General features: G+C 41.0%; 1 protein-coding gene across 17 annotated transcripts in view; it reads right to left on the bottom strand.

Annotated features, from left to right (window-relative positions):
- Positions 1 to 15,202, bottom strand: part of DOCK10 (dedicator of cytokinesis 10) — a 245,037-nt gene that overhangs the window by 111,501 nt on the left and 118,334 nt on the right. For all 17 annotated transcript variants that reach the window (XM_073359912.1, XM_073359918.1, XM_073359919.1 and 14 more), the window contains exons 5-8: positions 11,756 to 11,828; positions 11,324 to 11,452; positions 10,897 to 11,031; positions 2,097 to 2,280 (exon numbers count right to left, since the gene is read on the bottom strand). In XM_073359912.1, coding sequence (XP_073216013.1) covers positions 2,097 to 2,280; positions 10,897 to 11,031; positions 11,324 to 11,452; positions 11,756 to 11,828 — 521 coding nt within the window. The remainder of the gene's footprint in view (positions 1 to 2,096; positions 2,281 to 10,896; positions 11,032 to 11,323; positions 11,453 to 11,755; positions 11,829 to 15,202) is intronic.

The following is a 15,202-nucleotide window of genomic DNA, read 5'->3' as shown; positions in this document are numbered from 1 at the left end:
AATCTTATGGGCCAGATCCTCAGTTATTATAAACTGGTGTAACTCCAGTGATGGATTTACACCAGCTAGGGACCAAGTCCTAAGGCTCCAAAAACTCCAAGGGCTTGTCTGCTGTGGACAAATAAATCCAGAATGGGGAGCTGTAGAGAATCATTCTATGTAACTCTGCAATTCTCCAATTGTAGAAGATCCTTTTTTTATTTTTATTTCCCCTTGGTAGTTTAGCCAATTGTGGTGCAGATGATATGAGTTACTACTAGAACTTACTAAAAGTTGGAATTTCCGTTCGGTGAGAAATTCCAAAAACCTTCAAAAATAAATTTGTTCTCTTTAGGAATGAAAAGTAGAATTTCCAAAATTTCCCACAAAAGAGAAATTCTGAGAAAAAATGTTTTGAAATAATCAAAACATTTCATTTTGACTTCAAAGGAGCTACGCTGAATTACTTTAGGGGAGAATATGGCCTGAAAACTCTTAGCGTTACTTATGGTTGAATGCAATTCTGTTTCAGATAAAGCTTCCAAGAGCTCTAATAGAAAATAACGGAACCACTTTTGCTTTGTCATGGCCTTAAAACACAAAATGACATGTGCTGGGTTTTTAAACCTCTCTTTGTGTTAGTAATCATCTTTCAAATTGTTTGGTACATGTGACCCACACAGTACTTTATACCAGCACAGCATAATAAAAATGTCATGTTTATTACTTTTGAAAAGTATAAATATATAAAATAAAAATGTAAAATGAAATGCTATCTGGAAGCCCAAGCACCAAGGCTCTCAGCTCAGCCGTGGCTCCCAGCTCCACTGCAGGAAACTGGGAAGCCCTGAAAGTTTCCAGGGCTTACAGAGGTCCCCTACTGTAGTGCTCTAGCCAGGTCTCCCATAGCTTACAGGTCCTGGCTCCACTGCAGGGAGCTTGGAAGTCCTGGAGTCCATGGCTCCAAAGCAGTCTGCATGGTGTGCTGCCCCAGAGCCATGGACCATGGAAGTCCTAGGTTCACAACTCTGACTGGCAGTCAACCAGGTAGGCCGCCAAATAGTGGGACAGTCAGCTGGCAGGTTTCCAACAGAAAACCTGCCTTTCCTCTGTTGGAAGATACATCACAAACAACTCACTCCCAGGGAACATTTTGATTTTGACTCCCAGTGCTATTTGTTACAGCCTCCAGCTACTGATCTGTGGCTTTTTAGCTCAAGCTGTAGCAGCTCATGCTTTTAGGTTCCTGGTTCAGTCTCTGGTATACCAGTGAAGAGGATGGTCATCACATAAGTGGGGACTTCAATGAAATTTGAACCCGTGGCCTTTGACACTTGGGACAAGGTTTCTTTGAGCTGAAAAAGAATGTAACCTACTGGTGAGTGTGTTATGCCTCTCCCTTCATGCCCAATATACAGGGGATATTAGTTGTTACCCACTCCCAGCTCTAGAGCTTTAGCTTATGCTTTTAAGTCTGAAAGTCCCTGGTTCAATCCCTGGTGTGTTGGCCAAGAGAGTCTTGTCACATAGTGAAAGGGCATTAATACACAAATTCATTCACAATTGCCAGAAATAAATGCTAGCACATTAATGTATTAAGCCTCCATCAAAATGGAAACTTATAACAGCTGGGATTTTGCATTTCTTCCAGAGGTAAAATAAATAAATAAAAGAGGAAAAAAAATGGTAAAATCGAAAACTAAACAAACAAACATAAAAACACTGACCGACCTCTCCAAACTAAAATTCCTTAAAACTTTCAGACAATATCAGGACAGCAAGTCACAAAGTATACATACAAACACATTAAATGGAAGACCGATAGGCAAGACTCAATTTATATAGAACTACTTGTGCAAGGCTGTCACATGACTCACACTTCTTTACTGGGAGCTGTGATGCTTAAACTCCACATAGCCCTTTGAAAATTACCCCCAAGAGTTAACTGATACTTTCAGTGAATGTAAAAGCTTTGGAGCCATTCTGTCAAAAATCGATACTGCTGTGGGTGCAGAATCCATCAAAGATGCTGGCAGTTAAAACAATCTGATACCAAAATCTGAAGATGCATTTTTTGTATTCAGCACAAAAAGCAATGCAAATACATTCATTCTTACCAAGTTTCATATCGGTGAGATCTGCGCTTTTCCTCTCCTGAATGGTCCCCTCCGGATTTATTTGCAGGATTTTGTTGAGAGTGAAAATCCAGTCATCCATATCCTGCTCATTTTCAGCTGCCAGCACAAAGTATGTCAGGTCATTCATTTTCAGCTCAAAGGCATGCTTCCTAAGCCTGTTATTCTGTTGTATCAAAAAGAAAAAAATATTAAAATGAAGACAGGAACTATTTTCAAAAGTTATTGAAAAAAGTCACATGGAGTGGTGGGGCTTTTATATGGCAAACCACCGTCGGACTAACACTCAAGGAAATTTAGTGGCATTAAAAAACAAAACATAAATGACAAATTTTGTGATATTAATGTTCATGAAACATTGTCTATGCTCACCAGGAGACTGAAGTCCTCTTTTAGCTATAAAACTGCTATACCATGGGCAGTATAGCTTTCCTACATAACTTCTGGCAGTACTTTCCTACAGTATCTCACATGTGGGTTGCAACTTATGTGATAAATAATTAAAGCTCTCTGAAGACGAAAGCACTATACAAGTGCTAAGCATTGTTATGTGTTTCAGTGCTGTCTGGAGAGACCACCTCTACAGCTGAACTATGCCATACCCATTCAGTCATACAACATTCTGTTGAGAACGCCAGAAAGACACCAATTAGTATTAAATGTAGTTTCTGTGATGTGGATATTTGCCCACTAGGAACTGGACTAGCTCCACCAAACTCATTCCATCAAACAACTACTGGTAAGAGTAATCAGTAAACCAGTAAATCAGTAAACTGGTAAGAGTATTCAGTCACCACCAACTTGGGCTGGAATTGAACTAGTGACCCTGAGGTCAAAGGTTCTGCTGCTTATGATGAATCCTCTGTTTCATGCAGTCTCCCATTTCAAGACATTTACAAATACTACCAACTATGTGAAGCTGCTGACTAGTTCCAGAGCAACTAATGAAGTTAGAAAAGTGATGAGCCCCTTTGTTCTTTTTCCCCCAACACAACTGCTGTACTGCTGCATTCCATGGACACTCCTGTAAAATCACTAGAGACTTGAGTCAGTTCCTCTCGCTGACACCCAACAGCTTTTACTAGTGCTCCTCCTACATCCCAAACCCCACCAGAAATGGAAAATTCAAGTTAAAATAACCTTTTTTCACTTTTTAGGGGAAAACATGATCCCTGAACACATCACTCACCTCTCCAAGGCTGAGGGTCAGAGCACTGGGAACAAGGTTGTTGAGCCTTCCCACTTCTGCTCTTTTCCCTATGCTTTTCAGTTTGTCTCGCACACGAATATTGTTGAGTCATCACAATATAGTATTAAGATGTCTCTAAGACAATGGAGACTAACAACCATCCCTTTATTATGTAGGACACTGTCTGTACAGTACTCCCAACCAGTCCTAAAGGCCTGAAGTGCTTGGCATGGCCAGGATGCATCTAATAAATATAACTGTCCTGTGTGTATGCCATGTGCATTATCCATTCTTCACCCCAATGTTTATATTCATTGTTTTTTAACCTTTACAGAGAGGTAAAGTTATATTTAGAGCCCTGTATGGATACAAAATTTGTACCCGCATCCGATCCACGATCTGTAAAATTGGTCTGCGGATATCCGCATCTGTGGATATAAAGCAGATATCTGCAGATTTGCAAGGCTCTAGATATAAAATTTTGATCCATGTCCATCCACGATCAGCAAACAAGGTCTGTGGATATCTGTGGCTATAGAGCGGATATCCACAGATTTGCAGGGCTCTAGTGATATTCAAAGAAGTACTGAAGCAGTTACGCCTTGTGAATATATAACACAATGCTTAGAACAGAAAAGAACCAGAGGAAGAATCTAGAACACTGACTTAATTTAATCCTACCAACATTATTGTGAAAAAATGTATTAAACAAAATATGAATGATTAATCTCTACAAGGCTTCTGAACTGCCTGCCAACTCCATTGTATTCCTTATAAACTGTTTTTTTCTGGCAGTACATAACATCCAAAGACTTTGTCTTCAGAACAGGCTTTCAGGGAGAAAGCACTTTATTTTAATCTCTGCTCAAATAACATTTCTCCTCTTCTCCATCCACTTTTAAAGTGCAAGGAAAATTCCAGTTTGAAAGATTAAAATGTCTGAGTGGGTTTCACTAATAGGACCTGAATACAGAACCCTTATTCATGTTGGTGAAAATTATCTTACACAAATAGTCCCATTTGAAGTCCCCCTGCGTACATCCAACAGCCATAAAAGAGACTGTGCCTCTCAAAGCACCATCTCTTCCTTCCTTCTTCCAGAACAGTTTGCTCCCTCTATAAATGGCTTTGTGACAATTACATAATTGAGGCCAGTTGTTAATCTAATACAGGCTGTAAATTGTACCATTCCTCTTCATTCTTTCTTCTTACAGTTAAATATTATTTACAGAACCATAGGCATTAGATAGCCTTTAAATTAGATTGTTCCCCCAACAGAGGACTGTTTAAGGAAATTCAAAGATTCCATGGAAAAAACTTAGGTATATTGTCTGCCCATTTTTCTACACAACTCCAGGACAATTTTGTTAATATGAGGTTAAGAAATCAACCAACAAATCTCTCCAGAAGACTGGAAGAACTGACCATTGCGAACAATACATTTTCCCCTTCATGGAAAGAAGACAGTGGGAAATTCTGATGAGATATTACCAGTCACCACATTTTGAAATGGCTTTTTGGAAAAGTGCAAGATGCTGTTGGTGAGCATGTTAGAGTCATTCTAAGAAGAGAAAACTGAATGGTAATTTAAACAAAAAATGAGATAATGTGTATATGATTGTAGCTATATATTTCTTAAATGAAGGTTAAAAAAAATCAATTCCCAATGTAATGGCAATCAGACTTAAAACTGGTCTATATCATCATGATGTACTTGCAGTAAATGTTTAATGCATCAGGCCCAGTTATGAGCTCTTTAGTTAATGAAATAGCTTATTGAAATTGAATTAAATTACAAGATTCTCTAATGCTAATACAGTACATTTCTCTCTTCACATTTACCAAATTTACAAAATTTTATGGAATACTCTTATAACACCAGTTATAAGCCTCGTTTATCACACTCTTTTAAACTTCAAAGAGATCTCATACCAGGATGGCCCTTCTTTATAATAAAGCATTAGTAACCATTTACTATAGCTGTCAAAGCTCACTCATTTGTTTTTAGTATTTCAGAAAGATGTCATTAACAAAAATTAAGCCATGACCGTAAAGATATCGAAGAACCCTGCAGATTTCATCCAGGCAGTAGTACTACCTGGCCTTTTTTAAGTCTGAGGTTTCAATCTTTTTTCAGTTAATAGCCTTAATTAAATCTGATGATTGTGCCATGCTAGTTTTATAGCTCCATACATCATTATTATTTCCCAATGCAAAGAATAAGACCTCTAGATTGTTTTCTAAGTGTAGCTCTCAAGTCAACCAGCTTGTGAAGTTATAGCACAATGTTCTTCTAAGTAAGAGAGCTAGAGTTAGGAAAATGAGGTCAGAGCCTTAGCTGGCATAAATAGATGTCATGTAATTGAATTGGAGAATCTGTCTGATGGTATGGGTTTCCTCTTTGAGGAATAGCTTTGTAATTAGAACTGGTCAGGAATTTTTTGATGAAAAATTTTTTTCACCAGAAAATTCTGATTAGTCAAAACTGAAACTTCCCATTTTGGGATTTTTTTAAATTTAAATTTAATTACAACATATAAATAAAAAAAGGTTAAAATAAAAAAAGAAAGTTCTGATCATTCCCAAACTGATTTTTTTCCAGGTTTACTGATTGTGAAAATTTTCTAGATTTTTTTTCTGTTGTTGATTTGTCACAAGAAAAATGTCCAAACTCTAAAAATTCTCACAGGGGAGAAAAAACATTTTCTACCCAGCTCTATCTGTAATAGAAATAATCCTCATCTTAGAACAGAGGTGTAGACACTTTTTTTTGTTAAACGCTATTGATAGAGGCTATAAAAAATAAGAAAAGGGTTTCAGAATGTGCATTTTGTAACAACTCATTCATGGCTGCTTGATTTGACAGACTGACAATATCCGGTAATACCTTGAACAAACCTTACGGAATTAAGATAAACTTTACTGAATTCAGTTGAGCTTTATTGGTCTAGGATTCATAGGTGCTGAGTTTTTCTTTTCCCCAGGGGTGCTCTGCCCCGAGGCCTCGCCCCCACTCTGACTCTTCCCACCCTCCCGCTCCATCCACTCCCTGAGGTCCCCGCCTGCTCACTGCTCTCCACCCTCCCCCAAGTCCCTCTCCCAGCTGTTTGGTGGCACCTCCAATCAGCTGTTTGCGGGCCCTGATCAGCTAATTGCTATTTTTTTTCCGTGGGTGCTCCAGCCCTTTTAATTGCATTAAAAATGCAGTTGTGTATGCGTTATTGTGGCATTTTATGTACCTCCTCTAGCAGAGAAGGGGATGCTAATGTACTTCTTCTATTATCAGCCTTTGAAGCCACCCCCAGGAGAGGTGTGCCTACACTAGTTCAAACTGGATTCTCCAGGGACCAACAGGCCCAGAAAGGATTTTTGGAGAAATAGTCTGGTTTTACACTGCCTCCGGGCCTTCCTCCTGAGCCAGCAAATGGACAGGCCCTAGACTGCTGAAAACGGTTGCAAGGACTGGGCCTACTGAGGCTCCATAAGACTGTGTGCCTGTTCTGAGGAGAAGCTGAACTTGTAACCACAAGGAATCTCCTTGGGTGGGGATTTGAAGGACTGCTCCTGCCGGAACCCATCTTAGAGCTGGGCTGAACCATGGTAAGCTGATTAGCATGTATGTAGGTTCTTTTATTGTTTTTAATATGTATTCTCTGTAATGTTTTTTACTTTAAGAATAAAATAGGCTTGCCTCGGAAGAGCTATGTGGTAACTTATAATTTTAGAAATTACACCTGTTAACCATCTGTAAGAGAAAGCAAGCAGGTGTGCTTGGGCAGCTTGCCTCTATCAGATAACCCAGCACATATAGGGAACTATGGAGCCTGGAAATATACTGGCAGAAGGGAGGGGGATGTTGGTCTCCATCCAGGAGAGGCTGCAGTCCTGGTACACTAAATATCCATGTAAGTGGGTTATGTGGGATCTATAAAGAAGAAATCACCTTCCAATTTTCTCATGTGAAAAAGAGAACAAAGATTATTAAAATGAACGCATCTGTTGTCTGTATTATCCACTTTCCTTTACAGCCTGTGCTAAGATGTTCAAATGAGATAATATAATGCTATCAGACTTTATCTAAAAGAGCAATAGAACTCACATGCTGAATCTTAAAGACTTTGGAAGGAAAACATTAATATCCAGTTTTCCATATGCACTTCAAAGTCCTGGCAGGCAGATGAAATCCAGTGCAAGTCTTTGATTCAAGTCTATATCTAAATATTTTCTTGTGTAGCCACTAATAGAAAGAAATGCCTCCTTTCTCCATTTGCTTCTTTATTGCCCCTACACTATGGAAATTTGGCCTGTGACTTAAAACGTTGATATCTTCAACACCTGAAGTTCAGTAATATTTCCTTCTGGAAGAAATCTCAGATTCAGAAATAAGAAACCAAAAGATGAGATAGCAGTGAAATAGAAGGCTTAACCCAATGCCTACAGGATCATTCCCCTAAAATCACAGGGTTGTTACAGAGGTGAATTTAATTTAGTTTAAAGATGGTATTATTTCCACTGACTTCTGGCCTTTTCAACATGTATGCTACACCAGCTCAAAACCTCATTCTCCTCTCAGTTACTCAGAGTAACTCCTCAGTTACTCGGGAGTTACTTAACAGCAGTCACTGAGGTTACAATGGTGTGAAACTAATGTAGGCGGGAGGACCTGAGTCTTCCTCAAACTTGGAAATGCATAATTACTTACACCCATTGGACCCACTCCTTCTCACTTACTGCAGCTTTACACCAGGTTTTGTCCTCTTCATCCATTCCCCTCGCCTCCATTCATCACACTCTGTGAGTGGTGGTGGGGAACAAAGATTGATGATTTTCCTGGTGCTGTTGCACTGCTGCCAGCCTAAGACTTCTGCCTTTCTGCAGTGTGGATAGCTCATGAGCACATTCACTCCATGCTAAGTGTCTTAGTCATGCAATGGGAGAGGCAATGTCTCAGCTGGCTACCTCCCATCTGCCTGCCTCCCACCTGCCCAGCACCTAGAGAGACTGGCTTCCAATGATGGACAAGATATGAAAAAAACAATCTAGGGATATAACCAAAAGCTCTGGACAGCTGGCAGAAAAGCTGGTGATTGAGGGGGTAGGCAAGAGTCAGAAACTCAGAGCCTGTGGCCAGAAGCTGGAGATTAAGCAGGTCTAATTCAAAGGTGTCAGTCTCCTGACCTGTTCTTTTAAGATTTAGACCAGAATGCTAGAAATCTCTTAAAATCCACTGTTCTTGTAATTTCAGCTATCGTGGGCTGCCTCTGAAATGGACCTGGAAAAGAGACACATTCTGGTTTTGGAGGTGGCCCAAGTCCAAAACCATTTTGGTGGTATAGGTACTGGGGGCTAACTCTGAATTTCTGATTGAGGCTTGTCTCTAAGAAGAGCACACAGTCACAGCAATCTGGAACAAAGCATTCCTTCTCAAGGCTTCTGAACACTGAGGGACTTGGCAAACTCATGCCACCAATGGGGCAGCACCAATTCACAAGCACAGATGAAGAACATAAAATATCACCTAACAACAGAAAGTCGGTAATTGACAGTAACTAAACAGCCCTGAATGCACTCTCCCACCACACATTTTCAAAATAAAACATCAGTTAGATTTCTGATATATCTTGATCTCTGAGATAAAAATCCATGCTGTAGACCCATATTGGGCCCCATTTACTTATTTTAAAAAGCTTCTATTTTAATCCTTTCAGAAATAACAACAGGTGAAAGGCTTCACATTACTACAGTAAGCTATATGAAAGTGACTGGTTTGGGCCTTTGGTATGTCAAAATATCAGTATTCTTTTGTAACCTTTCAGCAATTATGCTGTCCCCCAAGGAAAGTTCCATTCTTTTCCACAGATGTATTCAATGGCTCAATCTTCAAAGACACATAGCCAAATCATTTTGCCCACACACAGAGTGTAATAAAAGCAAGCTTTACATGACTGCACGAATTGCTAAAGAATGCAGTAACTGTGGAGATATGTGCTTTGTATATGCACTACTGCACACTTACTTGGTATGGGCCCTGGTAAATTTAGCAATTCTGTATCATATATTTGATACGTGTGGCCACAGCAGGGATGGACTAACTTGCTCTTGAGTAGCAACATTTTTATTTTTCACTCTGGAGGGAACGTAAAGCTAGTTTGAATCATTACGTATCTGCCCTAAAGGCTCTCATGAGGGGCACTGTTCTCTCTCTCTTCTTGCTCAACATGTAGGTGCAGCTGTTGCAAGGGCTTGCAGGCCCTTGTAGAGGCTGCAATACATTTAAGGGGTCATGCTTTATTTTGTTTTATTTATAACTATAGATGTTTTATATTTTTTTTCTGGGGTGGGTCTGTCAGGATTCCCTTATTCGGACTGAAATCCACTTCCAGACCTTCTGCCCATGCCTTTACACAGATAAAATGTACAGGGATTCCCATATTCCCAATCAGGGACCGTTGTGTTAGACCCAACTGCATGCCTGTCCCTATACTGCCGTATGCCAGGCTGGTACAGAGAATCAGTCTGCACTGCACATGGAAAATGGATAGCCATCTGCTCAGGTAGTGCAACAATGTGGGCTGAAGTAGTGTGTGGAACTTTGAGCTGTCATTTGTCATCAGGGTAAATTCCATCCACTTTCTGCCATTCTTCCCCATTTCGAAGGCCCTGTGTCAAAACACCCTATCCTTCCAACCACGAAGAGCTATACAGGTGGTCAAGGACCTCAGTAAGTCAGCCGGAAAGGTTTGTTTCACAGCAACTCCAAACTGAAGCTATACTACACTCTACTCCAGAAGCTGAGCTGCCTTTGAAACATTCCCAGCCTTTCCTGATTCAGGAGATTTGCCAAACTCAAATCCCTCTACATGGCAGCATGTAGAAACTACTTCTTGTCAAGAAAAAGAAATCAGATTGAAACACAAGAAAAAGTAGTCGATGACCATGTAGATTTTAAAGCCTCCCTCCTCAGAAATACAACCACAGATTTTCAGTGCAAATGTCTTACCAAGATATCAGTTTAGGACTAAGGCAGGCTTTAGCATGCCTTTCCTCTTTAAGATCCTCCATTATGTCAGTACTTATCAGAATGTTAGTCCCAGATCCTTCAATGACATCCACACCGGCTAAGCCTCATGCTAGTGTGGAGTTCACTGCAGTCAGTGGGATTCTGCATGGATGTAAATATCTTCCCACACAGATCCTACTGCAGGACCAGAGCCATTTAGTTAGTTTATATGTATGTGTATCAATGTTTGCTTGTAATACTCCTATTTCTATACAAAACATCATGGTTTTACTTTTGTCCTTCTTATACTGGTGTAAATCAAGAGTAACTCTCTGGAATCAGTGGAGTTACAAATGAAAATGAGGCCAGTATCAGACTTATACGTATGTTCTCATCATTGACCTGCATCATTCTCTCTCTCTCTTTTTTTTTACATTAAAAACCCTCCAATCAAATTTGTAGTTAATGATATAAAGCCAGATCTGTAAGAGTGTTCCACTAAAGATAACAGAGTTTACAACCATTTACATAAACTGAGGATTGGGCCCACCATGTCATTCCAAAATAATAGAATGAAAATAAATGTGACTTACCTGTACAACCCCCGTACAGGAATCCAAAAATATACATCCCTTTGGTTCCTTTGATATTTTCTCATCTTTGTAAAAATTCATAATGTATGAGTTATCTGACAACTGTGTCAGCTGGAAGTAGCGCTTTTTGAATGACTACAGTGAAAACAAAAACACAATTGCTGTACTGCAAATTGTTTTCATGGATATTTTATTCAAAGGGTTTAAACAATATGCCATTGCTAACTGCATTTCAACTGTGCTACTCTGCAGACAATAGTAACATCCACTTTACTATCATTAAATGCAATTTAAACAAACTAATTTGAGATGAAAACAGCTAAATGAGAATTGAAAACATCAGCTCCCCCGCTGCGGGTGGGTGGGGAGGAGCGTGTAGAGGATTAAAGCCAAACAGAACAAAGAAAGAATAACGATGTCCCCTTACCCGAACAGTAATGCTATTGTTTACAGTACTGTTAAAATTCCCTTTATAAAGCCAGCCAGACTTGAAAATTCCTGTTCCAAATCCTCCACCACCGCCGCCACCTTTTGAAGACGAGTGGGATGTGGTATCCTATATAAAAGACATCATTATTGTTGCATTGACATGCTTTTGTGAGTTTAAGACCAAAGGGAACGATGCATTTGAATATCTGCTTTCTCTTAACAATTCAATCTTCACATTCCTTTCAAAAACACTTTATTAATTCTCCTGCTGGGCACATGATGACATAAGAGACAAAGCTGTTCCATTAAATCCAGAGTTAGCTAATATATGAAACATTCCACAGAAGATAACGAGACTCTGTTATCATTACTTATTTGATGTTAAACGAATAAATAACTCAGCAGTGGGGAAAAAAATCAATATGCTTACTTCATCTTTATCAACATCTTCATGATCAATTTCAAAGGAATGTGAAGGCAATTTCTCTGGTCTATATTCATTTCTAGGGCAGGAAAAAAAGCTTATTAATGTTGAGCTTCATAACTGGAAGAGAGTATTCTTTTTTATGTGACTGCTCTTTTGAGGATGCAAACCTCCCAGGACACCTTCAAATATATCTAATGCTGTAAGTGTAAATATATCTGAGCTTCTGTAAAAAACATCTTTTGAAAGTGTAGCCAATTTTATCTTTAGTTGAAATCCTTCTGGTCTTTGCTTTATAACCGGTAAGAACAGTCAGAAACCCCAAATTATTAAGGATTTTGGATCACTCCTCCCCAAAAAGAAGCATCCCAGCTAGAGCTGGTAGAAAGAGTGGATCAACTGTTTCACTACCATTTTTGTGAAAACAATTATTCTTCTTTCATCTGACAATTTCAATATTTGATTTTTTCCACCATATTCAATCTCAATACATTTCCCACCAAATATTAGGATGACTCAACACTCAAAGTTGCAATGATGCTTCATGTATTTGCCTTCAGAATGTGGAAGGTGCTCAGGCATCTTATTAATGAGTGCCATAAAACAATTCAGTCCTCTAAGTGGCTAAGCACTCTGGCCCTGATCAGGCTAATCACTTACACATGCACTTAATAAGTTTATTAAGGTGATGTTGAAGTAAAAAGAAAATGGTACAGAGTTTAGGCATAGAAGTTTCTGGTTATCAGCGAATAAGGTACAGATTATCAAGGGGTGCGAAATTCGGTTTAGGAACGGGTGGCCTAAGGAATACATAATCTGCAATCTCCCCGATTGGGGGTAAAAGTTTAACGGGTCAAAGTACAGACATTGAGATATGGGGGTATGTTGTTCATATAATGGCTATGTTTAGATGTGGAGTATAATGAGTGGATACGATGATGAGGATGGATTTACCCTCATTTGGTGGGATTTAATGTTCAGTGAGTTTATGGTTCCAGTTCATATGTCCAATGGAAAAAGTCTCTCAGTCCCTTTCCCATAGTTGATGCACGATGTCATACTGGCTCACGCCTCCTGTTGGTGACCGGTGATCATAGAATCATAGAATATCAGGGTTGGAAGGGACCTCAGGAGGTCATCTAGTCCAACCCCCTGCTCAAAGCAGGACCAATCCCCAATTAAATCATCACAGCCATGTGTGTTGGATGTGATGTGTTGGATGTAGATGTCCCTGGACCATCGGATGGTGTCCAAGACCATGAGGCGCCACATGAGCTGTGCGTAGCATCGACCGGTGTCACAGGTCTGCAGCACACACTCCTTGCAGGGGTCCAAGCGCCAGGGCTCCAACGATCAGGGCATCCATCTGCACCTCGTAGCCCTTCGCTCTCAGGGTGTCGGCCGGGGGAGGGGTATTTTTCCAGCTCACGAGCTCGGGCTTTGCGGAAGGCCAGGATCCTGTTCTCAAAGGAGACTGTGACATCAACAAGGATGATCTTTTTCTGGGCCTTGTCGGTGACTACCACGTCAGGTCGCAACTGGCTGTCAGTACTGGGGATGGCGCCATTCATGGCGACCTCCCCCAGGCGCGGTGCGATGGCTTTCACCAGGCGGTTCTGGATGGCGTTGTGCCGCAGCTGCCAGGCTCTGGAGTGGGGCTTGCAGCTGCACAGGACGTGGGGCAGGGTCTCGTTGGAGTAGCCACACTTCCTGCAACGCTTGTCTCAGTTCCCGTGCTGGACGGCTCCGTTGAGTGGGACGCAGTTGAGCCGGGCATGGTGAATGAACTGCCAGTCAGGGAAACGGGTGAAGCCGCCCCCAGCAAGGAAGTGGTTGCTGGCGTCCCACTTGCTGGTCAGTTCGAAGGCTTTACCCTGGTCCGGTTTATGCTTCAGGGTTTCCATGTAGAGAGAGTGGATGACTGCCTTCAGGGTCCTCGCCAGCATGCCCCTGGCGCTGGGGGCATTGATCTGCGGCACCAGGACTCCCAGCTCCTGGTGCTCCTTGCACCACTCCCAGAGGCAGCCGATGCGCTTCCCCAGGCGACGCGTGGCATTGCGAGCGCGGGACCACAGTGAAGCGCTGTCGCGCCCGTCCCTTCCGAATTCACCATCCAGGGAACTGCTCAGGAAGGTGGCGGTGTCTTGGTTGGAGGGGGCTCTGCCGATCCGCTTCTTTGTTGCGTCATGGAGGGCGTTTGCTGCGATGTTACTTACCATGGAGTCAGGACACATCAGCAGGCGGAAGGCATGGGTGATCACCGTGATGTCACACAGGTCGCCTATGCGGGGGACATTGGCACCACCATGCCTGTGGGTGATATAGACCAGCTCGTTGCTGGTTCTCTGAGGAAGGAACAGCCACTTCTTCACCAGCTGCCGGACAATCTTGTCTGCCTTGTTGAGGCTACCTTGGCCACGGCGGATCCTCTTAGGACGAACGAGATGCGGGGGATCAGGAAGGTGTTCAGGGCGTTTATCTTCTGCCACGGTGCCAGCATGGAGTGTCGATCTTGGCAGCATCCTGCAAGATCTCCTGGATGGTGTCCTCGCACTCTGGCCCTGATCAGGCTAATCACTTACACATGCACTTAACTCTACACACGAGTAGTCCCACTGAGAGCCAGTTCACTCAAAACCTTGCAGGATCAAGCCCTAAATAACAGTCAGCCAGCTACACAATACATCTTGATGGATGTTTTTTATTCACAAACAAATTAATTTAAATGTTTGCTGCCAGCAAATGGACAAATTTAAATTGTTTTAAACTTGTCCAAGGTTAAAGGTCATCACCTTAGAAACCTCTTTGACTATTAAGAGGCAAGCTATTAAGATGGTCACATCAAGCCCCATTCTTAGTACTGTATAAAGAAAAATGTATTTATAGAATCCACACTATTACCGAGCTATTTAAAACCCTGCACAAAATGTTAAACATGGAATGTCAAACAGACTTCAAACAAACAAACAAGCCAACAATAATCAAAATATTAAAAGACCCAAACTCAAGTAAAAGTTCATGAATAACATATCCATTAGTTATTTCCTTCCTAAGGTCCTCACCCTGGGCTAACTTTACCCCAAACATATATCTCAAATCCCTGCCTCACATAACTTCAGAGACTTTTTGCAATAACTGTAGTGCAATTTTTAAGCATGGTCTGTGAAGGAAAATAAAATAAAAGGGCTTATGTCCTTTTTTGCTTCTTTATTTTATATGAAGTAAGTCTGAAAGGGTTTAGAAAAAAACAAAACAATTTGCTGCTTGTTTTTAACATTAGCAAACCAGTTCCTGTCGAGGTTGGAATGGCCTATTATAAATGAAGTGGCAATGTCACAAAAGCCAAGAGAGTGGAAGTGGAGCAACAGAGACAATAAAAGAGTTCTTTAATCAGACTATTTAAAACTCTTTGGCTTAAGTTTGTTTTGGGTTTTTTTTTCACACCTACGTGAC

This window comes from Lepidochelys kempii, chromosome 9, assembly GCF_965140265.1.
Source record: "Lepidochelys kempii isolate rLepKem1 chromosome 9, rLepKem1.hap2, whole genome shotgun sequence".
NCBI lineage: Eukaryota > Metazoa > Chordata > Testudines > Cheloniidae > Lepidochelys > Lepidochelys kempii.
The sequence above is the reverse complement of the archived record's forward strand: the minus strand, read 5'-3'. Positions and strand labels throughout refer to the sequence as shown.